The sequence below is a fragment of the Brassica oleracea genome, chromosome C4 (genome assembly GCF_000695525.1).
Source record: "Brassica oleracea var. oleracea cultivar TO1000 chromosome C4, BOL, whole genome shotgun sequence".
NCBI lineage: Eukaryota > Viridiplantae > Streptophyta > Magnoliopsida > Brassicales > Brassicaceae > Brassica > Brassica oleracea.
Window position 1 is genome coordinate 47372009 of NC_027751.1, and position 25326 is coordinate 47397334.

Consider the following 25326-nt stretch of genomic DNA (forward strand, 5'->3'; position numbering starts at 1 on the left):
GGTTTACCCAAGGGTTTAGGGTTTAGGATTTAAGGTTTAGAGATTAGGATTTAGGGTTTAATGTTTTGCTGACGACATTAAAAATATTTTTTTTTGTAATTACTATTATTTTTTTTTACCTTTTAATTTTAAAAAGATAATATAATTTGACAATATTTTGTTTCCTTTTTTAAAGGATATAGAATATGAAATAACACAATCCTATTGGTTAGATTCACCCTAGGAGGTGAACCCAAAAATAAGTCATAAAATAATAGTTCCACCAACTTGAAGAGCAAGGTTCGTCACGTGAGCATGGAACATGCTGAGATGAATTTGAATCGATAGAACCACGTTAGCACTGGCGCATTTCAAGGACTTAGCGGTAAAACCTCGGAATTGATCAGTACACCCGTTTTCGTTACTTAATTAGTTTGCAGTGCTAACTATGTAAACATACATTACGTAACGCTAACATCTCCAAACCATCTACGCTTTCTTAGAAGTCAAACACCTCACGTGCTTATATTCTAATCAGTAGCACTTTCGCCTCGGACATGAAGATACATACATTAAAGTATCTGTCTACATATTATTATTATAATAATATAGATTCATGTTCCTTAATTTCATATTAATGATAGAATATTTACATAGGCAAAAACAAATCATATCACATAGCTTGATTTTGCATTATGTTAATATACACATTTATTGCTTAATTACGGTCCACGTATAAGATGTATATCACGTTGATGAATATAATACTTTGATAGGATACTAGATACTAGTAGAATTATATAGTAATAGTATATATAGACGTGACGCATTTAAACTATTCAGAACATATACAAAAAAAAAAAACCTTAATAAAGCTTCTCCTATGGCGGATTCAAGCTCTTCACGTCCTCCTCTTTGCGAAAGGATCTCACACAAAAGCTATTTTCTAAGAGCTGTGGATCTCACGATTCTCGGCCTTCTCTTTTCTCTTCTCTTGTACCGGATTCAACGTGTGAACGAAAACGAAACCGTTTGGGTCGTGGCTTTACTCTGTGAATCTTGTTTCTTATTTATATGGCTACTTATTACGTGCATTAAATGGAGTCCTGCTGAATATAAACCTCATCTACATAGACTTGACAAAAGGTACCCTTTTCTGGTTAGTGATTTTGCTGGTTAAGTAAACAATAAAATTAAAAAATTAACATAATTTTATTTTTAATATATTTAAATTTTAAAACTTTTATTTATATACATGGTACATGAAAACACTTAGTTTTATGTATATTTCTAGCTAAATGGTACACCATGCTCTTTTCGGTTGTGAAGTTAATACTCCAAACTTTTTATGAATTTACCTCGTAATTATCATTTCAGACTTCATGACTTTCCATCGGTAGATATGTTCGTAACCACGGCGGATCCGGTTCGGGAGCCGCCGATTCTTGTTGTGAACACCGTGCTTTCGCTGCTAGCTGTGAATTATCCGGCGAATAAACTAGCATGTTATGTTTCAGACGATGGATGCTCACCTCTCACTTACTTCTCTCTCAAGGAAGCTTCTAAGTTCGCCAAGATTTGGGTTCTTTTCTGCAAGAAATACAACGTCAGAGTTAGAGCCCCTTTTAGATATTTCTTGAACCCTCTGCCCTCTTCAAGGGATTCTGAATTCACCAAAGATTGGGGACTGATGAAGGTAATGAGTTCAGTTGTTATCTTTTTTTTTTTGGAACTCTAGTTCAATTGTTATCATTTTGCGTTTTTATTTACGTTAGCAAATTAAATTATTATAGTTGTTTTCGGATGCGTTAAATTTAAATATGAAAAAAAAAATCAAATAACTCAAAATTAATTGGAAATGATGGATTAATTTATGTCTTATATACCTGTTATTTACAGCTTAGCTGGACGTGTTATTGATTATTATTATTATTTTTTTTTTGAAACAGTGTTATTGAGTATTTACTTTGAATTTTTTATTGACTAATATATAGACGGAGTACGAGAAGTTAAGCCGGAAAGTGGAAGATGCCACTGGAGATTCCGATTGGTTGGATTCAGACAATGATTTCGAAGCTTTCTCAAACACAAAACCTACTGAGCATTCAACTATAGTCAAAGTATGTCTAGAATTTAGTTACCAAAATATTTTCTTAATCTCCTACAACTATTGTTACATAACAAAAACTTTCAAAAAGAATATTACAATTATGCGACTCTATCTTGTTATATATGTGTGTGTGAAGTTGGTGTGTGAAAACAAAGAAGGTGTAGGAGACGAAAAAGAGGTTCCACATTTTGTATACATTTCAAGAGGGAAAAGAGAAAATTACCATCATCATTACAAAGCCGGAGCCATGAATTTTCTGGTTAGTGATTTTTCTCTCCTATATCTCTCTCTATATGTTTTCCTTAGTTTTAAAGTAAGAGCATAAGTTCCGTTAGTCCGGCTAATGAAATTATTATGCAATTCCTTAAAATATCATTCAGAAGAAATTGAATATATCTGTTAATCTATATGTCTTTTAACCAATTTTCTATATTCATGAACCCTTTATGTATTCCCCCCAACTGACCAAAAACCCCTCAAAAGATGGTTAAGCTGAAATAAATCCTCCAAGCAAGTTTCAAACAAGATTTGAATGTACTGAATGGAAATCAAGATGTGATAAACAGTTAGTCCTGCAAGATAAATAGTGGACTTTTGGATACCTATCTTGAGGCCAGATTGGCGTTCAAAAAAAAAAAATCTTGAGGCCAGATCTCCATGTTGAACAACTATCAATTATTGTAGATCTTTGTTTTGTTATAGTTTTTTTCATACTAATGAATGTGATGAGTGTATAATGATTTGACCAGGTAAGAGTATCAGGGTTAATGACAAATGCACCATACATGTTGAACGTAGACTGTGACATGTATGTAAATGAAGCAGATGTGGTGCGACAAGCAATGTGTGTATTTTTGCAAAAGCCAATGAATCCAAACCGTTGTGCTTTTGTTCAATTCCCTCAAGATTTTTATGATTCTAACGCTGATGAATTCATCATCTTACAATCAGTACGATTTCTTCTTACTTTTTATTTATACTTTTGATCAATTCAATATCTTTTCCAATATATAATTTGTTCTTTTGCTTATTGATTTTTAGTATTTGGGACGAGGAATTGCGGGAATCCAAGGACCGATATTTACAGGCTCTGGATGTTTTCACACTAGAAAAGTTATGTACGGTCTTTCTATCGATGATTTAGATGACAGTGGAAGTCTTTCTTCAGTTGCTACAAGTAAGAACTTTTCATTACTCGACCTACATCCAGCTATTTGATATTCATTTATAAAACAAACTATTTATGCCTCTCTTGATATGTGTGTGATTAAGAGAGGATGTTAGCTGAGGGGAGTCTAGCGAGAGAATTTGGGAGTTCTAAAGAGATAGTGAAATCGGTGGTCGAGGCGTTACAAGGAAAATCAAATCCCCAGCAAACCATTACAAACTCCATAGAAATAGCCGAAGAAGTGGGGAATTGTCACTATGAATACCAAACCAGCTGGAGCAAAACCGTAATTCCCTCAAAATTTAATAACCATAGAATAAAATAAAAATATAATATTTTACAGTATGCTTTTGTTTTATACTATATACAGTATAACTTCTTTAAATTAATACTCTATAAATTAATATACACTAAAAATATCTATAAAATAATATAATTTTATAGTCTCAAATTGAGTTTTTGATTCAATTAGTATATTGATAAATTAATATCTCTATAAATTAATAAAAAATTATAGTTTTGGTGTAGTCCCAACATTATTAATTTACAGAGGTTTCACTGTAATTGGTTTAGATTGGTTGGTTATACGATTCAATGGCTGACGATGTAAACACAAGTATTGGAATCCATTCGAGAGGATGGACAAGCTCATACATTTCTCCAGATCCACCAGCATTTCTAGGCTGTATGCCGCCAATGGGACCGGTGGCCATGGTCCAGTGGCGACGATGGGGGACCGGCATGCTCGAAGTCTTTTTCAACAAACAAAGTCCGTTGATGGGACTATTTCACCAAAAAATGAGATTCAGACAACGTCTGGCTTACATTTCCATTTCTATGTGGGGTCTAAGGTCAATCCCTGAGCTCTTTTATTGTCTCTTGCCTGCCTATTGCCTACTACACAACTCTGCCTTATTTCCCTAGGTGACTCTCGTTTATTATCTCTATTCATAATCATATGATAGTTTCATAATTAATGTAGTTCTGATTTATTTTCATGTATAACTAAATAAGCTAATGTTTTGTGTTGCTTTAGCGACTTTGTTTAGGTATAATCGTCACACTTCTGGGGATGCATTGTCTCTACACTCTATGGGAATTTATGAGGGTTGGTTTTTCCGTACAATCATGGTATGTCTCCCAATCAATTTGGAGAATAAAGGCCACTTCTTGTTGGTTATTTAGCATCCTTGATATCACACTCAAGCTTATTGGAATCTCGAAAGTCGTGCTCATAGTCACCCAAAAGACTATGCCTGAGTCTAGGTCAGGGTCAGGAGACGAACCACCTCAGCGTATAGATCATGGCTTAAGCCCATCTTCCGGTAAATTTGAAATCGATGGCTCACTTTATTTCTTGCCAGGCACATTTATTGTGTTAGTAAATCTAGCCGCAATAGCCGGTTATTGGGTAGGTCTGCAATCGTGGAGTTGTAAGGATGGAGGTGGTGGTTCAGGTTCGGCCGAGGCATGTATTTGTGTCTTGGTGGTTATCATATTCTATCCATTTTTAATGGGCCTGTTTAAGAAGGGGAAATATGGTATCCCGTTGTCTTCTCTATCTAAAGCTGTCTTTTTAACAGCTTTATTTGTTGTTTTCTCTGTGAGAAAGTAGTATAGTGATATGAGTTTGCTTGGTAAATTATCCTGACACTGTCTCAAAATTCATAGTATTATTTATGCAACTAGTGTCATTTATCACCGTATACGGTGGAACCTATATAAATTTATACTCGATAAATTAATAATATCTATAAATTAATAAATTTCGTCGGTTTTAACTTGGGCCGGTTCAAAATTTGATACAAATCGATAAAATAATATAATAATATTTTTATAGAAAATTCTATGTATATATATGGTCCCCTTAAAATTATAAATTAATAATTTATATGTATACATATTTTATATAAGTAAGAACATGTTTTTATATTGTTTGTTTTATATTCACAGTGGAATTATCTTTATATTTTTTTATACTTCATATATTTTTCTGATGAGATTTTGTAATATTATATCTAAAACCACATTTAAGTTCTATGCAATATATATTATATACAACAAATAATATAATAAATTAATATAAATTTCAAATTTTAAAAAGTAACAATTAATGTTTATACATTAAAATCAGATATTTTTCTTATCTTAGAATAATTATATCTTAAAATAAAAAAATTAAATAAGGAAACTTTTGTAAATTAATATCTCTATAAATTAATAAATTTCAAAGTCCCAACATTATTAATTTATAGAGGTTCTACTGTATGTAAGTTTTAATTTGCGTGCAAATTGTCTTTCCAAACTGATGTGAAATAATTTAGATCCGGCTCTTAAAACACTATACTAATGTGACCAATCCAGAAATATAAACATGATCATGGTAGTTATGTCCGAAGAACTGTATATACTATATCCTCCAAATTCTCTAACTCTTTGCAGGCAGTACACAGATCGATATACAGTAAAAGGGTAATAATTTTTATACCTGCATATAACACAAGTAATACATAAGAATAAAGTTTTTGAACATATGATATTAATAAACATATATCTATGAACAATGGCAGTTTGGTATAAAAAGGTGTAAAAGATTAAGTATACCAAAATCTAAACCGTAAAATATAATCTGAGCATCTATATATGTATTATAAGAAAATCACGTTTTTTTAAATACTGTAAAAGCGTTTTCTCAATTGAATTTGATTTTATATAACATATAAATAAAAAGGCTTCGTCAGATTTACTAGCTGGGGTTTGATTTGCATAGCATTTGCATAAGTAGTATGTTCTATATTATCCAATCAACAATTTTCTTAAAAATATTTAGAATAGCAAATGTTCTTGACCCAATGCTTTCATATGAAGTTTTTGGTAGAGCATTTGCATTTAGAATATATAAAATCTTTGTTTTGTATATCTAAAACTATATAATATTTTAAAAAATATAAATTTAAAAAATTTCTATCTTAAAAAATTTCTTTAAATTTTTTAAAAAAATTATTAAAAAAATTTAAAATTTCTTTACAAAAACTAAATTTTAAAATTTTATTTTTTTAAAGTAACAATTGATTTTTTGGAAAAATAAAATTTATTTTTCAATAAAATTATTTCGTATTTAAAATACAATTAAATTAAATATAATTTATTATTGTCAATAAAAATATAAAAATTAATATACATATATATTATAAATATAATATATCTATATTATTCATAAATAAGCAAATTATATATCACGTACTAATTTTATATGATACTTTTATATATAAATCATTAACTACTCGACCAATCATGTTATTAATTACATTTATGAAAACATACTACTTCTGTAGAAGTTGCTTCTACAGCAAATTGTTACCGTTTTGTTATCAGCTTTATCAATCGACGCGTAGAAAACATAGAAAACCTCTTAAGTTAAAACAAAACATAATTACTACAAACAAAGCCACAGTATGACTGGGTCGGAAATGGAAAACAATGAGCATATTTGTAAGCTTATTGTGGAGATTTTGACAGAAAAAAAATATTGCAGTTTTGACGAAAAATGATTTTCACGATTTCAAAGTTTTTATTTGTAATTCTTGTGGGTTTTATCCAAGCATAGTAGATCTGTAACATAAATTATAAAAAAGCAATAGTTTATTTTGATTTTTTGCAAGTTTTTTCAACTCAACGAGTTGAAAAAGAAAACTAAGCTATTATGCAAACAAACAAAAAAATCCTTCAATACAACAAGTGTCGACGAAAAAATAAATTAACAATAAGTTGTCCAAAAATCCCGAAAAACCTTCAAACGGCACTTCCTTTGAAAAGAATGAATTTTTTTTTTTTTTTTTTTTTTTTTGACGGGACGAGGTAGCTCACTTGGTAAGGACCCCGTGGGCCAATTGTCATGTTCACGGGTTCGACGCCAGGCGGAGGCGAACTACCCATTCTGTCACCAAATGCGGTACTGGGTGTTGGGCCTTGTCCCCAGCCCAGGTAAAGCCTTCCCGGGTGAAGTGGACCGCTGCCTAACCGGGCTCAGGGAAATGACCCACGTAAGTGGGGAACCCCTGGATTATCAAAAAAAAAAAAAATATATTAAGTTTTTTTTTTTGGGCAACGAATTAATATTAAGTTATTAAAATATTCAACAGATATTTCAATCACAACGTGATCACTTTGACAAAATAAACTAGGAGCTAGACCATAACGTGTTCACTTTGTCATAGTTACTACTAGGCCTGGGCATTTCGGGTATCGGTTCGGTTCGGTTCGAGTATTTCGGGTTTCGGGTAGTTCGGATAGGGGCTAGAGGATCCATTTAGTACTTGACCTATTTTCGGTTCGGTTCGGTTCGGATAGTTTCGGGTTCGGTTCGGTTCGGATAGTAAATGTAGGAACCGGAAAATATCCGGAAAAAGTTCGGTTCTCATTTGGATCCGGTTCGGGTTCGGATAGTTCGGGTAGTTCGGATAATTTGGATAAAATATCGGTTATTTAGGGTAAAATATCAAATAATTAAGATGATTTACATAAAAATTTTAGATATTTTGGATTACTTTGGATATTTCGTTTGGATATTTCGGATAAAACTATCCGGATACTTTCGGGTAGTTTGGATACTTTATAATAATTTAGTTATCATCAACTATTTTCAGATACTTTTAATAGAATTTTAAATTTAAAATATATATTTAATGATGTTATATGTTATATAATTAATATTTTTATATATTCGGGTACCCGTTCGGTTCTCGGTTCGGTTATTTCGGATATAAAAATATAGGAACCGTTCGGGTATTTGAGGGTATTGGTCCAGTTCCGGTTTCGGGTATTTCGGTTCGGTTCCGGTTCGGTTCTTCGGTTCCGGTTATTTTGCGCAGGCCTAGTTACTTACTACTGACTTAATGTTTCAAAACGCTCTTAGTCAAAATTACCATGTTTTTTCGCACAAATATAAACGAGACTGTCAGAGAATCAAAGATGAAGAATCAGAGGATTCTATTTCTCCACACTATACTACATTACACATACCACGAACGATTCCGTTCCTTTAGCTGATGAATTTTCATAGTTCAGGATCGTGCTTGGTTCGGTTTAATGATATTTTGTTAGCTAAACCATAATGTGTACGTAATCATTTTGACAACCACTTTGAAACCTGACAATTCACAAACAAACAATACTCATTAAAACTTGTCTATCGTTATACTAACTTGACTTCTGTAACTTTGAACATTTAATGTGAGAAATTTCAGTGTGATATCATTCTAAATCCAAATTTCACGTTAGAAATTGAGTGGCTCTTAGACATTCTTCTTTACAAGATACCTCAAACTTCTTCTTAGTAGACTTTTATTCCAATGCAAAACCACATATCTCTATTTATACCAGTTTGTTTTCTTTCACATTTCTTTAAAACAAATTTCTTTAAAAGATCTTATGGCCACCATGTCAGAATGGCTTGTGCGTTTGCATTTCCTCTCGCTACTCTTGCTATGTTGTGTCTCCCCTTCAAGCTGCGCCACTATAAAATTCATTACAAGTGATCCTCTTGTTGGTCTTGTCGGGTGTCATCCCCACCAGATTAAAGTCTTTACGCAGTTCAAGAACGAGTTTGATGCCCGCCGTTGCAACCACAACTATAACGGAATATGGTGCGATAACTCGACAGGTGCAGTCACGAAGCTACGACTCAGGGCCTGTCTCACCGGAACTCTAAAGTCCAACAGTAGCCTCTTCCAGTTTCATCATCTTCGTTTTCTTGATCTCTCTCACAACAACTTTGCCTCCTCTTCACTCCCTTCCGAGTTTGGAAATCTCACCAAATTAGAGGTTTTATCTCTTTCCTTTAATGGCCTCACCGGCCAAGTTCCTTCCTCATTAAGTAGCCTAAGCATGCTTTCTAAACTAGACCTTTCCCAAAATGATCTCACCGGTAGTTTCCCACTTGTGAGTAATCTAAACAAGCTCACAGTCTTAGACCTTTCTCATAATCACTTCTCTGGAGCTTTGTACCCCAACAATAGCCTCTTTGAGTTGCACCACCTCCTCTACCTTAATCTAGCTTTCAACAACTTTAATTCCTCTATCCCTTATGAATTTAGCAATCTCAACCAATTAAAAGCCCTTTCTCTTTCCTCCAATGGCTTTAGCGGTCAAGTTCCTTCCATATTTAGTAACCTAACCCGGTTAACTTTGTTGTACCTCGACCGAAACAAGCTAATTGGTAGCATCCCACTTTTACAAAATCTAACCATGCTCTCTGTTCTAAATCTTTATGAGAATCACTTCTCTGGGACCATTCCTTCTTATCTCCTCACTATGCCATCCTTGACATATCTTGATGTGCGTGGAAACGACCTCACCGGATCTATTGAATTTGATAACTCATCCACCCCATCTAGGCTCCAATACATGTACCTTGGGAATAACCATTTTGAAGGAAACATCATAGAGCCTATCTCAAAGCTCATCAACCTCACACACCTTGACCTTTCTTTCCTAAACACAAGCTATCCAATCGACTTAAACCTCTTCTCCTCTCTCAAATCTTTGTTGCACCTTGATCTTTCTGGTAACAGTATATCTCCAGCCAGCTTACGTTCAGATTCAAACATCCCATTGACTTTAGCAATGGTGTTCTTCAAGCATTGTGGAATCAAGGAGTTCCCAAACATGTTGAAAAAACTTCATAGCATGCAGTTTATAGACCTATCCAACAATAGAATCAGTGGGAAACTCCCTGAGTGGTTATGGAGCCTTCCTCAACTGGGTACCCTAAACGTTGTAAACAACTCTTTCAACGGCTTTGAAGGCTCATCAGAAGCTTTAGTCAATTCATCAGTGCGGATATTACTTTTGGAGTCAAACAATTTCGAAGGAGCACTTCCAAATCTACCACTCTCCATCACTGTCTTCTCCGCGGGTACTAATAACTTCACAGGGGAGATACCTCTCTTAATCTGCAACAGGAGTTCGCTCACCGTCCTTGATCTAAACTACAACAACTTCACCGGTCCAATTCCTCAGTGTGTGAGTAACTTCACTTTCGTGAATCTCCGGAAGAACAACTTGGAAGGAAGTCTTCCAGACATGTTCTGTGTTAGTGCCTCGCTTCGGACGCTTGACGTTGGCTACAATCAACTAACCGGAAAGCTTCCTAGGTCGCTTCGAAACTGCTCCTCTCTAGAGTTTCTAAGCGTTGACAACAACAATATCAAAGACATGTTTCCCTTCTGGCTCAAGGCTTTACCGAACTTACAAGTTCTTACTCTCCGTTCAAACAAGTTCTACGGTTCGATATCTCCTCCTAATCAAGGTCCTCTCGGGTTTCCGGAGCTACGAATATTAGAAATATCTGATAACAAATTTACCGGAAGCTTGCCACCAAGATATTTTGAGAACTGGAAAGCAGCATCATCATCACTCACAGGGAAAGAAGATGGGAGTTTATACATGGTGTATGAGAAGAATCCATACGGCTTGATTGCATACACCTTCACGGATCATATAGATTTGCAGTACAAAGGTTTGCGTATGGAGCAAGCGAACGTCCTCACTTCGTATTGTGCTATTGACTTTTCAAGAAATCTACTGGAAGGACAAATTCCTGAATCCATTGGTCTTTTAAAGTCGCTGATTGCACTCAATCTATCGAGCAACGCCTTCACAGGCCATATTCCTGAATCGTTGGCTGATCTTAAGGCTCTTGAGTCTCTAGATATGTCCAGCAACAAACTCTCTGGAAGTATTCCTAATGGACTCGGGAGCGTGTCGTTTTTATCGTACATAAATGTGTCTCACAACCAACTCAAAGGTGAAATACCGCAAGGAACACAAATTACTGGACAGGCTAGATCTTCATTTGAAGGGAACGCAGGACTTTGTGGTCTTCCTCTTGAAGAAAGTTGCTTCGACACTAGTGATGAACCTCAACCACAAAAAGAAGAAGACCAAGACCAAGAAGAAGAAGAAGAAGCGTTGAACTTGAAAGCAGTGGCGATAGGGTGTGGACCAGGAGTGTTGCTTGGATGGGCTATAGCACACAAGTCGTATCATTTGTTCGTCCGTTGATCGACTATCTATTAGGAAGATTAGGCCTGTTCGTTTAATAAACGCAAGCGACAGCGGCAGCGGTTCAAAATAACAGCTATGATCACGGCAAATACATCACAGTCGCGGCAAAAAGATTTTCGTTTTCAGTCACTACAGCAAGTAATAACAGGCAGATGAGATGCTAGAAATAACAGCGGCAGCGGCAACTCCGGTTTCCTGTCACTAATCGATCCTTGGCGTCTGAAACTAGAAATAACAGCAGCAGTGGCAATTCCAGTTTACTTCCATCGTAGCTTTATTTATTGCTGCTGACTGACGCTAGTTGCTGAGTTTTTAAAACGAACATGCATATTGTGTCAAGTATGGATACATCTATTTACCAGATATGACAAGTCATTAATCATAAACTCGAGCTATGTTTTATTTTTTCTTACAGAACACCTGTTTATTATCTAGAGCTCTTTGATTTAGTGAAATTTCTCGTGATTTTTGCAGATATTGATCTAGATTTGGTTTACGTTAGAAATTTTTCTAGAGATGTATTTTCTCTTTTGACTCGCAGATAGTGAAATTTTTGGTGATTAGCGTTTAATCATTTTAAAGTCTAGAGATGTATCTTCCTTTGTAGCTCTTTAAAGTCTTTATTTTCTTATTCGTTTTGTTGAATTCAATTACAGACTAGGAATTTGCTCCGAATTGCTATTTTCAACATCATATGGGCATCTTTCCTGAGAGAAATATTTCAATGATAAAATCAGTTTGAAAGAAAAATATCATTGAGAGTATCCAAGAACATATGGAAATAATTACTAAAGAGGATATATCTTTCCATTATCTTACAAGGTGTCAAATGGGCGGGCTTAATATACAAACGAGCATAATATGGACAAACCCATTTTGCCCATTGGTTTTTATTGGACAAAATGTGGAATACCATTAATAAAATGGTCTTTATTGGTTTTGGGCTTTATAGACGTAGACTGTCCAATTGTCACAAAACCTAGGGTTTCTAAAATTTAAGTTTTTCCGCTAAAATCGTAAAATCGATTTTTTCGCTTAAATTTTGATATCAAATTTTCCCGCCAAAACTAGAAAATCGAGTTTTTCCGTCAGAACCGCAAATTTAAGTTTTTCCGCTAAAATCGAAATCGAATATTCCCGCCAAAACCGGAAAATCGAGTTTTCCTGCCAAAACCGCAAAATCGATTTTTCTCGCCAAAACCGAAATTGTTGTACTTATGAAATTATGTATTATTGTACTTATGAATTTATGGATGAATTTTATTTTTATGAACTTGTATATGTAATTGTAGGCTTATAAATTAAAATTTTCTTATATGGTCATTATGGACCCCATGGCAAAACCGAAAAATCGAGTTTTTCTGTCAAAATCAGAAAATCTAGTTTTCCGCCAAAACCGCAAAAATTGAGTTTTTCCGCCAAAACTGCAAAATCGAGTTTTCCCGTCAAAACTGAAAAATTAAGTTTTTCCGCCAAAACCGCAAAATCGATTTTTCCCGCCAAGACCGGAATTGTTGTACTTATGAACTTATGTATTGTTGTACTTTTGAATTTATGGATGAATTTTAATTTTATGAACTTGTATATATAATTGTAGGCTTATAAATTAAAATTTTAAATTTCTTATATGGTCATTATGGACCCCATGGCAGACCATGAAAATATGGGTGTTAGTGGGTATGGTCCTTAATGGACATGGTTCTTAATGGACATGGTCATTCTCTGTCCGCAAACAATAAATGGACAAATGGATATGAGCTAATGGACATGGGCTCGCCCAATTTACAGCTCTACATTATCTTGGTCATAATATTCAAAATGAATAATATAATTTTGATTGCTTCTGCAATTATATCTAGTAAAATAAACAACCAAGTATTTTTCTATGAATTAGGAGTTTACCCAAATGTTTCTTGATGATCGTATTTGATAAAGCTTATAGAATACAGAAGAATTAGGTGATTTGTCCGCATATGCGGGCATAGTATTATTACAAATATTAATTAGTTTATGTTTTATGATTCAAAAATCAGCATGATAAATTATTATTTAGGTTTTTAAAAAGTTTAAATAAAACATTAAATTATCTATATATGATAAAGTTTTCATTAAAATATATATTTCACTCACATATAAGAAGTATTTCTTAGAAAAATAAATAAATATATATATTTATACAAATATTTGCTTGATTAATATTTAAATATAATTTATTTTATATCTTAATTTTTTTTTAACTTTTATAGCAGAAAATATTATTTCAAAATAACAACACAATATATAAGAATTATCTTATTTTATAAATCTAATATTATTAATATTAATTTCGTTTTAAATTATATAATAAATTCTATATAAAATTCATTAAAGGTAATATAAATCTATAGATGATTAATATAGTACTAATATGGGCTCAATGACAAACGGCTAGGCCCAATAAGATTTTACCAAGCCGAAGCTTATCACTTTATTAAATTCATCGTCTCCTACATATCATCGTCTCCTCTGCTGGTACTAATAATTTCACAGGGAGATACCTCTCTCAATCTGCAACAAGAGATCACTTACTGTCCTTAGATCTAAACTACAACAACTTCACCGGTCCAATTCCTCAATGTGTGAGTAACTTCACTTTTTTTTTTTGTGAATTTCCGGAAGAACGACTTGGAAGGAGACATGTTCTGTGTTAGTGCCTCGCTTCTCCGGACGCTTGACGTTGGCTACAATCTACTCAGCAGAAAGCTTCCAAAGTCGCTTCAACACTGCTCCTCTTTAATCTTTCGAAATGTTGACAACAAGAACGATGGTTTGGTGGAAGCACGCAGGCTTTTTAATCAGAACCAGACATCATCGCTAGACATTTCAACATGTCTGATGTCGGAAGCTCGCCAGGTGTTCGATCAAATGCCTGTGAGAGACGTGGTGTCATGGAACACCATGCCCATGGGTCTGAAGAAAACCAGAGATAATACAGAGAGCGTTCTCAGGCTTTTTTTAGATATGCGGAGATCCTCCATCTCCGGGTTGAATCCAGACGAGCTTACTATCCCCGCGGTGATAGATGGTGCTGCAGTATCAGGATCTGCGTTTGTTAGGGTTCTTGTTTTGCAGATTCACGCGCTTGCTGTTCGGTTAGGGCTGACCTCAAGCGTTTACACCGGCTCCGCTTTGTTGAGAGGCTACACGAGTTTAAGGGATCCAAGAGGTTTAGAGAGAGTCTTTGAGGAGATTTTGGTCAAGGATGTGGTGTCTTGGAATGTGTTGATTATGGGTTACATGAAGTTAGGTTTTGTGGAGGATGGTGAGAGAGCGTTCGGTGAAATGCCGGAGAGGAACATCGTAACTTGGCACACAATGTTGATTGGGTACGTAAACAACGTGGAGATGAGTAAAGCTAGGGACTTTTTCGATAAGATGAGTCAAAGGAATGTTTTTTCTTGGACTGTGATGATCAACAGTTACGTGCAGCGCACGGAGTTTAAAGTAGCCTTGTTGCTTTTCCGTGAAATGGTTGAGTCTTGGAGTAACAGGCAGAGTCATTACACGTTTTCGAGTGTTTTAAAGGCGTGTGCAGCTTTATCGTCGCTTCTTATGGGGGAGACAAATGCACTCGATGATCACAAAACGTGGAATGGATTGTGATGTAGTCTTGTCGACTTCTCTCGTAGATATGTATGCCAAGTCAGGTGATATTACCGGTGCTTCACGCGTGTTTAAATCGATGCTAGTGAAGAATCCAGCTTCGTGGAACTCAATGATTGGAGGGTTTGCAAGACATGGACTAGGGGTGGAAGCTTTAGAAGAGTTCGAGAGGATGGTACAGTGCGGCTACAAGCCTGATCAGGTGACGTTCATTAACTTGTTGTCGGCTTGTGCTCACGCGGGGCTAGTGGAAGAAGGGGAAAAGCAGTTCATGTTGATGGGTAGGTTTGGGATAAGTGCAGAGAAGGAGCATTATGCATGTATGGTGGATCTACTAGCAAGGGCTGGTCAATTAGATAAAGCAGAGAGGTTGATAAAGGGTATGCCTTTTGAGCCTGATTTTGTTATCTGGGGGGCTTTGCTCGGGGCTTGCGGATTGCATTCATGTTTGGAGCTAGGTGAAGTTGCTGCTAAAGGAATCTCAAGGTTGAGAAGAGAGTATCCCGCGGCTTATGATGTTCTGTGTAGAGTTCATGGCGAGAAAAGAGATTGGACTAGTGTTATGGAGTTGAGGAGATTGATGAGGAAGACTAAAGCCAAGAAACAAGACGCTAGTAGCTGGATTGAATAGAGCTGATGTGAAACAGGGCTTTTTGGTCTTCCTACAGTTGATGAGGTAATGAATATTGTAACTGCTCTTCGGCCTTCGGGGCTGTTACATTTACGTCGGTTTCCCAATTGCTGATCACTACATTTTGCTTCTGCTCCAGCGCACCATTGTGATGAAGCTTCTGTACTAAGATGATGTGACAGTATGGTTATAGCCTTCTAAATTCTATGAATCCTGGTGATAACAATGCAGCTTGAATAGAGCTTTCTAACTCTGATTTCGAGACAAACATTGTGATAATAAGCATTTGAATTCATTATTTTCTAGTTTACTGATTAGTTTTGCACACTTGTAATACAAGTATGCAAGTGTACCACTTTCCCTAGGTTGCCGATTACTGGTTAACTACATCTACCAAAACTCTTTGCCTCTAATACTTGAACCATAACTTAAAAATATAGTCAAAACCATAAAAAAAATTAAATCTCTTTAGTATTAACAAATAACACATAATCACACCACGATGATTCAGACAGAGATATCTCTCGATTGTAAACACAGAAGAGAGGTTGAAAATGAGGAACCTAAAGTGTCAACTGTAACTCCCAAAGAAGAGTAACTTGTCTCGCTACCGTCTAAAAGTATGTATATATATATATATCTCCTAAAAATCTCATCGACGCTTCCTTGCAGTCCAAGAAACTCAAGACCCTAGAAAGAAGAAAACGTTTTGATTAGAACACATATATCTTGCTACTACTTTACTTACAGAGAGAGAGATAGACCCAGTTGGATCAAACTCAAATCAAATTCATTATAGAGTGAACTTACTCAATCTTGTGGTAGATTATCCGGTGGTGGTGGAGCAACACGGCCATGCTCAAAGACGAATGCTGGCATGATCTCATCTCCTGGTGATTGATCTGGCGGCGGTGCTGGATTTCTCCACCCGAGAAGGGCGCAACAATTGACGCACGACACCTCATGGCCGGAGAAGAGATCGTCGTGGTAGAGAACAGGGACTTCGGCAATCATGACATTGTACCTGCAGACAAAATCTTTACATTCATTTTTTTTCTTTTTCAAATTTAACAGTTGTAAAAGGGAAACTTACACAAGGTAAAACTGATATAAGTCGAGCCATGCATCCTCGAGATCTTCACTTTTTGCGATTTGAACGTTGCATGTAGCGCATGTATAGACTGGTCCGTCGTTTTCGATCAAGAACACTCTTCCCATAACTCCAAAACTGCAATCATTTACGTATACTACACTTTGACTCGGAAGAAAGAATCCATGGAAACGCAACAAGAAACAGAGAGAAACTCAAAAGATTCCCATTTCAGATGAGTTAAAGAGATTTATAAATGTTGAGGTTTAATAAAGAGAGTGATGATCACTTTACTGAAACAATACGGGAAGAAACAGATAGAAGTTCCAAGATTCCAAGAACATGCGCTAAAAATTCATATCAGATAGTACTATTAAAAAGACTGATCGGAAGATAAGGAGAGATCAAGAGAGATAGACAATCACCTTCGACGGTGATATTAGCCTGAAACGCGACGACGAGAAATGACGAGAGAGTCAGAGAGAGAGGGAGAATCTCAGAGAGAATGAGAAAGACGAGAGGGTATTTCAAAATTTCCCAGGATTTATATGAATTTAAAATTTAAGGCCCAATACGCACGCAAAGCTTTGTCTCATTTATGTTTAACGTCTCTCTTAAAGCATTCTCGAATTCTCCTATTGATTCTCTGTGACCTTCTTCCTCTTGCTTGATTCCTTGTGGTTGGTAGATATAAATTTTTAATAATAGTTATGTTAATTTTATCATTAATAAGAAATTATTTTAAAATCTTAGGGGGTAGGCTTTGATTTTTGAACTATAATTGACTCATGAAACTATATTTAAATCCATTCTATCAATTCAAATTATTGTAATAATCTATTAAACACGAATTGCACCGGAAATTTTAAATTCTTTTAATGAAAAGACATTGTAAATCTAAAAACCAATAACACCAGATTTCAAAATCTTTTACCTGAGGCATTATAAATTTTCAATAACACTAGATTTTAATATATAAATTACAATCAATCATCTAATAACAATGGATTATAAAATCAATAGAATTTGCTTAAATCTACTATTGAATAACACCACCTTAACTACAACATAAAATTTAGTAGGCAACATAAAACACTTGGCTTCTCTTCTTGGTTTTGCTTCACTTTTCTTTCAGGCATGATGGAACGTTAGGTCGTCCAAGTCTTGAGAGCCAATGAGTCTGAGATTGTGTGCAGCAAACAGATAAAACATAGATGTGGTGAGATGTCTTTGGTTGTCCCAGCCGCTTTGCAATCATCTGGAAAGGTAGCCAACAGCTCTTTGAACGATCTATTTTCAAGTGGTTCTTGTTGGTGTTCCTCATCCTGCCACATATCAGATTATGTCAATTTCATCACAATAACAGGTAGAAAAGACGAAGCAGAAAGCAGGAACTATGTTTATCTTAGTTAACCTGAATTGGTGGTTGAGGAGATTCCTGAAGACAATCCCAAAGAGTTTCCTTTAGCACTTGCACATCAACTTGTTTTGAAGCTTTATCATATTGGACCTCAATTTTGTTGACCTAAAGCATGAATTGTGCAGAGCAATTACAGCAATATTTGATTGCTAACTATAGGTCAATACAGTATTTTTTTAATTGTAACGCAATAACCATATGCAGATCAATATACATACCTGGCGTGGCTGAGAGATTAATGAGTTGGTAGTATCCTCTGCATCACTTTGATCATTTACATTATCAAACGGGCCATCATCATAGACATTATCATTTCCCCAAGATTCCGCATGTTCATAATCATCATTTTGCTAACATAATAAGTGAAACCTAGGTTCTTTTCTCAGAGTCCCAAAACAGTTTTCACTGATATTTTTAAAGCCATTTCTTTGTAAAGGCAATTTTATAACGGTAAGGACAACAAAAAACTGGTATGTGCCTTGCCTCATGAATGACTTGTTACCTGAGCATTTTCTTCTCCTCCTCCCAATGCAATGTTACCGTTCAGAAAATTTACTTCAGAAGAGATGGCAAATAATGGGTGGAGATAAAAAAGGAAAAAAAATAGCAAATAGTGCGCAGGTCAGTGTTTAGCCTTACCATCACATTTGGTAGTAAAAATAGCTTTACTAGATTCTCAGGTTGATAATGGCAATCCTCTGGAAGCTTTGTTTGACAAGGGGCTTTACTTGCTGGAAGGAGTAAAGACTTTGGGTTTTTTGGAGGGGCAAAGATATCAGGCATTTCTTCCTCCAGTGCTTTTGTAAAAATCTAGCTCAGGCTCTGCTTGTTTCTTTTTCCTGGTTTTCTTTGCTGGTGGAGAAGATCCGTTTTCAGAAGCAGGGAGATCATCTGGACCTGCTAAGAGTTCAAAGCATGTAAACCCTCAGAGAAACTAGACAAACACGAGGACTTGTCTTATTGTTTGAAACTGGAGATATAAGCGCATACCTTTTGTTTTCCTATACTTCCAGTGATCAGGACCTGCCCAAGAATTTTGCTTAGATGAAATTCCCAACGATAAAAAGAGATAGTCATCAATGTTCTCTACTCTGTCATCTGAATCTAAGGCTTGCAGTGAGTCTGGTTCAACTTCCTGCAAAACTAAAAAGGTCAGCATCAGGTATTTGCGGGGCCAAAGAAAAAAAGAAGGAAAATTAGAATAGAGATGGTAAGAACCTCGGGAAAATTTGAATATGCTGGTTCTGCATCATTGGGGCCAAAGTTTTCCTCAGCAGCACCAGTTTGACCCTCATAATCAAAAGAAGCTTCGTAGTTATCATATCCACCATCATCATCATCAGCATAGCTAGCTTCATTACCATGTGATATATCAAATGACTCGGTCGTCTTCTGACCACAAGAAAACGTATCAGATGGTCTTTGGTTCTCTTCATCAAATTGGTTGATTATAGCTCGAAGAGATGGTACAATCTCATCCTTCTGCCGCATGTTTAGCACCATTTGCTCCACACTTTCTGCAAATTCCACGAAATCAGAGAAATATTAGTGCAACAGATCCTCTGTACAATGGTACAGCGAGGCATATTAGCCAACAAAGCCATACCTTTAGCAAAGGATAGATCGATTGTTTCTGATTTATGTTGATTTGCAGAGGAAACAAGCTTTCCAGGGATTTCTTGTGAATCAAATAGAACTTGACACGCTCCATAGACTCCTAAATTGTTTAGCAAAAGACCCTTTGCACCACCTTCATCAAATTGTTCTGAAGTTTGATGATAAAGGGGATCTACTGCAAACGCCACTGTAACCAAATACGAAATATTATCGTGCAGAACTTACTTTTCACAAACGACAAAGGGAGTTAAGTTAAGTCAATAAATTACCGTCGAACTTCTTCACGTTAAGGGCATCAAAGGAAGGTTCCAGTGTTGATAATGGCGATATCTGCAGTTTTAAAGCTCATCAGTAAGTACTAAGTAGTGTCCTCTACTATATCCAGAAGTGGGATTTGTCTATAAACTAACTTTCTCTCTGTCTGTTTCTTTTGGTTAGTTGCATTTCCTACAGAACCAGCAGCATCCTCGTTGTCTAGGTTCATGAAAAAAAGAATCAGAAAAGGGCATAAGATACAATTTTACTTGCAGTACATTCTTTAAAAATTAGAGCTAAACAAATTTAAAATTAATGCATAGCATAGCAATAATTGTGGTTCTTCAGATGTCCTCAGTGGTTTTAAATTCTCATACAGAACTCAAACAATAAAGAAACATATTCATCTGCTTACATCATTAATCACAAGACTAGTTTGGCAAACCAAAAACATGTGAAGAAACATCTCCACAAATTGACAAAGCTAATATATCTTTTCAGTCAAAAGCTTACACTGGCAGATATAAGCAAATGCTAAAATTAAGATAAATGCTCGTGTGTAAGATATGGAACTAACCTCCGGTGTCATCATGGCCAGCTCGAGTAATCCCACCCAAAACCTTGTAAGCCTCTGAATGAACCGAGTCAACCCTCATCGAGTAAATCTTAACTCCAGCTTCAAGAGTGCAACTTGCCTGAGTTGGAGAGCAAAACAAATACTTCTCTTACTTCTCCTTTCTGTTTCATCCTTTTGTAGGTATCCTCCAAAGAATAATGTAACCAAAAAGCTTTCACCTTTTGAAAATTAGTTTCTGCATTGTTCTCATCCTCAACTTTAATGATCTCACAGAGATGGTCGATCAAATTCAACTCCCACGTGTTCTTCTGATTGATTTTCTGCTCAACACAAAAACCCACACAACATAATAAGAATCAAATACCCAAATAAAAATGTACGAATTTGATACAGTTCTGGAACAACTCGAGAATCTGCTGCTTGTCGAAGCACGGATCGGACTCCTTCTCAGGCTGCTGGGGCCCACGGGCGAAGACCACGGATTTACGACGGCTAGCTGCGACTCTGGCGGCTCGGGCTTGCTCTCGTTCCAGCCTGTCATCGTTGGATCCCAGGAAAAAGGGACTCGTCGGAGCTTGGATTCGAGTCGTCGTGGAAACTGGATTTTGCTTGGGGTTTGGAGTTAGGGGTTCCTCCATGATAGAAGTTCGCCGGAAAATTCGTCGGATAGGTTCGACGGAGCTTCGTGGATCTGAGAATTTGGGAATTAGGGATTTTTGATTTTCCCTCCGCTTTTGCTCTTTTCGAATTCCGATGATACTGTTGAAGCGCGTAATTACATGATTACCCTTGTCTTTTATTGTACGTGACGTGGCACATTTTACGTCGTACCTATTCATAGAATATGATTACACTAGTCTTTTCGGTATCAGGATGGTTTTGGAATTTTCGGTTTGGAAAATGTATCACCAAATTGAACTATATTTTGGGTCGGTTCGGAACTTGGGTTATTAAGTTTGGTTACAGGTACTATTATATGTTCTGAACCTAAATTGTTTTAATTTTTGGTTTACTCGGTTCATTCGATTAAAAAACCAAAATTAATTGGATAAGCTTCAGGCCATTGCTGGTTCGATCCTGCAGTACAACAGGAATCTGGTCAAGTTCGGTTTATTCCAGTTAACTAAAATTATTCGATTTATTTGATGCTATTTATTTATCCGACCTATGATTGTCGAACTGATTGATATCTGCTTGCCGAACCCAACACCGATTAAAATTCAAATCTCGCCGATTGGTTAAACACGAAACCAAAAAATTTCAGTTCAGACGGTTCGGTTAACTTAAATGCCGAGGGCTAGTGATGAACCGATATGTCCAATTGCCCTACTCGGATATTCCCCCAATGCAAAAAAAAAAACGAACGAAAATTCATTTAAAAGAGAGAATCAAACATGTCAGAGAGAGTTAATACATGTCAACCTTATGACAATAACTATCAATATATTATGTTTCCAGCTGAGCCATATGAAATGATAGCCTTCAAGGTATTTTCTTTAACTTTCTTTTGTCATTTGATTACTGAAAGATTTACATTCTGCAAATATTTACGGATTCATGGCTCTAGTATGTCAACATATATATTACTGGACATTGTCGGCTGATCATGTTTCACATCTGTTTCAGGTTCCTAGCGCAGAGTCAACCTCAAAATTCTTCTCTCACTAGGATCTAGACTCAATGATGTTTACTGTAAGTCCTTCTCATCATAACCCCGTAGCTTTGTTTTATTTTCTAAGATCTAAAAACGTCGACTATAATGATGTACGTATAGCCGAGAATCGTGCGTTATGTACACCAAACGTTGAAAATGACATTTTTATGGAGTGGACCATCTGTGTCCGCACATGAATAAATAGTGCAACAAACACAACGCCGTAAGGAAATTTTTATGCATCTATTAAATTCTCATAGTCCTCTCAACCGTCTCTTCAAAAAGGTCTCTTTCCTTCACCCTTTATTTTTGTTTTGTTTAGTTTCCACACATCTTTTGAAGAGAAACAAAACATAGTAAACCAAACAACAAATGATTCGATTTCGACTTCTTTGCCTCTTTGTTCTTCTCTTCACTCTTGTTTGTGTTTTCTCCAAAGCCCCAAGCACTCATGCTGCTGGAAGACGAAGCTTTTTCTCAGGACCTTCTAGAAGAGAGAGAGGGTTCTCACACTCTTATGCCACACGTGTAATCGGCTCTGGACAATTCAAGCCAGAGAAGAGAAAGATTCCGACGGGGTCAAACCCTTTGCATAACAAGCGATAATAAAGGGTTTATTTATATGCCGGCAACAAAGAATATTTTAGTTTCCTTTTTATCTTTTGTTTTGGGTCTCTCTCCCTCTCCTTGTTTTTAAACTGGAGAATATATGTAAAATTTCTAAATATATAAACTTATGTGATGTATACATACTCCCATATAACTGGAGTAGCTAGGAGTTTTCTAAACGTAAATTTAAGGATTCAGATCGATTGCAATTGATCATATGATGTTTATGTATGTAGAAGTAATTAAGTGTTGTATAGTTTGTGTAATTGTGTTCTAAAAATTATGATTCCTTTTTTCCATCGATTATGATTCCTTGTATGGTTAAAACAACACACATAACATGATTTTTTGTTTAATCGTACCATACTATAGTTAGCAAAGATAAGTTTGATCAAAGATGATTTTCTGTTTACAGCTAATATATTTTACTGTTTAAAGACTATTATTTAAAATAATTTCATCTGCTTGAGAATAACAAATTTCAATGGCTGCAAGGGCCTGATAGCTCTGTCAAGGGCTACGTCCTTGCGAGTTAGGAATTAGTCTATTCTCTGCAATCACTGTTAAATTATCTTCTGCACGCCCATAAAAATAAATTTTCAATAATTAGCGGATCGTTAGCATAATATAAACAATATATAAGAGTGGGAAAATTTTAAAATTTGATGTTGATTCTTAATTATTATGGAAATAGAAGAAGAAGGATAAAATAATTGTTATATTTGTTGATGTAGAAAATTGTGGTTTAATGATTTGGTTTATGGTTAATGATGGAAAATAAGCCTGTAAGATTGACTACTCCAATCAACTTTATGAAAATCGAGCTTTTATCTAAAAAGAAACGTGACTAGATTATCTCATTTTAGATAAAAGCTCGATTTTCATAAAGTTGATTGGAGTAGACAATCTTACAGGCTCATTTTCCATCATTAACCATAAACCAAATCAATAAACCACAATTTTCTACATCAACAAATATAATATTTATTTTATCCTTTTCTTCTATTTCCATAATAATTTTAGATTATTAAAAGAGAGTATGAAGAACTCACCGAAGGAATTTACACCCATTTTATATTCATCACGACTTCAATTTATTTTTTGTGTTTCGCGCAGGCGCATTTGTTTATTGTGAAATAGGAAAAATCAACTTTGATCAACAAATTATTATGCAGTTGAAAGTGGAAAAAGGGTATAGTTGTTTTCTTGATTTCAATTATAGCAGAAGGCATTATAATCCAAAAAAGGCTAACTCAAAGTCGTATACGTATCGATATGCGAATATTACAAACAAAGTATAGTGTTTTTCTCAAAAAAAAAAAAAGTATAGTGTTACTTTGATCTAAGTGTGACACTTCAAAAGATCAAATCATGTATGCATGTGTTGTTATAAGAAAAACACTAAACTGACCCGAAAAAACATTTGGGAAAATTAATGACTATATGTAAGAGGTTATTGATAATCTCAAATAGTTCCCACAACATACGAGTGTATGTGACAGAAGGACAGGGACTGAACGCACAGTATCAACTTATCCAAGCTGACCACAAATTTCTCCATTGAGGCCTGAAGCAAAATCACAGAACATCTTGTTTTTCTTTGGTTTGATCATGGAGGAGACAACGCAGGAATGTCCCAGAAGGTGACGAGCTTTCCACCATACGTACCAATCTTATTTTCATTTAGAAAATAGCCTATTTTAAATAAGCATCATGTCCAGTCAAAGTACCGTTGATATTCTCTTCCATTTTCTTTACTGTTGAAGCCGGAAAACCGGACTGACATAAACGATAAAATAAAAGCGATGTTCAGGAAATAGACGAATGTAATAGGCGAATACAAGAACGATAAGAAATCGTATTCGCAAATAAACATGGAGTCAAGATATAATCTATTTCCTTAACTCTAAATATTCGCTCCGTTAGTGAGACGGTACTGTACGAATATCGAGTCCCAGGATACAACCATGGCAGACGAATCACGCCTCACTCGTGATCGCCCTATCGAACTATAAACTCTACCAAACACTCTCGTATTTAAGACTTACGCTAAGGGATTTTCGCTGTTGGTTTGATGTGAAAAAAACGTTAAGCCATGAAGGAAGAGGAGAGGCAAAATTTAAAGAGACGGAGAAGACCCACTTCCCGCAACAGCTGCTGCACGTGGGCGAGAATCTCGCGGAGATCGAGGGAAGTTGAGTTCCGAAACTTCTTCCTCAAGACTCTCTCTTATCTCGTTTAAAACTTTCGAGAGGATAAAATGCATGACGTTTTTATTTTCTAGACAAACTACTTGTCGTTTTAAATAAAATTCCATGCTGTTTTTTCTCAAAATAAATGGCAAAACGTTGAGTTTAACTTGGTCCAAAAAGAATAGTCTTATTGGGCCGGAGGCCCTCCTCCAAGACCCAAGACCCAAGCCCAAGCCCAAGCCCAAGCCCACACCGAGCCAACGGCGGCGGCGGCGCGCGCGTGGGGAGCTCTCTCTTCCTCTGAGCTGTTTAACC

At 35.8% G+C, this 25326-nt stretch overlaps 2 protein-coding genes, 1 long non-coding RNA gene and 2 pseudogenes across 3 annotated transcripts; 3 read left to right on the top strand and 2 right to left on the bottom strand.

The window, feature by feature from the left end:
* Nucleotides 1–862: 862 nt before the first annotated feature.
* LOC106339070 lies at nt 863–4872 on the top strand (annotated as a pseudogene).
* Nucleotides 4873–8670: 3798 nt separating this feature from the next.
* LOC106341646 (receptor-like protein 12) lies at nt 8671–11710 on the top strand. The gene has a single exon (XM_013780356.1). The coding sequence runs from the start codon at nt 8688–8690 to the stop codon at nt 11319–11321; it is 2634 nt and encodes an 877-aa protein (XP_013635810.1). The 5' UTR covers nt 8671–8687; the 3' UTR covers nt 11322–11710.
* Nucleotides 11711–13956: 2246 nt separating this feature from the next.
* On the bottom strand, nt 13957–14710 carry LOC106337710. Its single transcript, XR_001269112.1, has 2 exons — nt 14468–14710; nt 13957–14335 (listed from the first exon to the last, which is right to left on the bottom strand). It is a non-coding gene; the product is annotated as an uncharacterized LOC106337710 (long non-coding RNA).
* Nucleotides 14711–14896: 186 nt separating this feature from the next.
* Nucleotides 14897–15892, top strand: LOC106337708 (pentatricopeptide repeat-containing protein At2g13600-like). Its single transcript, XM_013776843.1, has 2 exons — nt 14897–15642; nt 15737–15892. The coding sequence occupies exon 1, from the start codon at nt 14929–14931 to the stop codon at nt 15595–15597; it is 669 nt and encodes a 222-aa protein (XP_013632297.1). The 5' UTR covers nt 14897–14928; the 3' UTR covers nt 15598–15642; nt 15737–15892.
* A 1851-nt stretch (nt 15893–17743) lies between these two features.
* On the bottom strand, nt 17744–21281 carry LOC106339071 (annotated as a pseudogene).
* Between the last annotated feature and the right edge of the window lie 4045 nt (nt 21282–25326).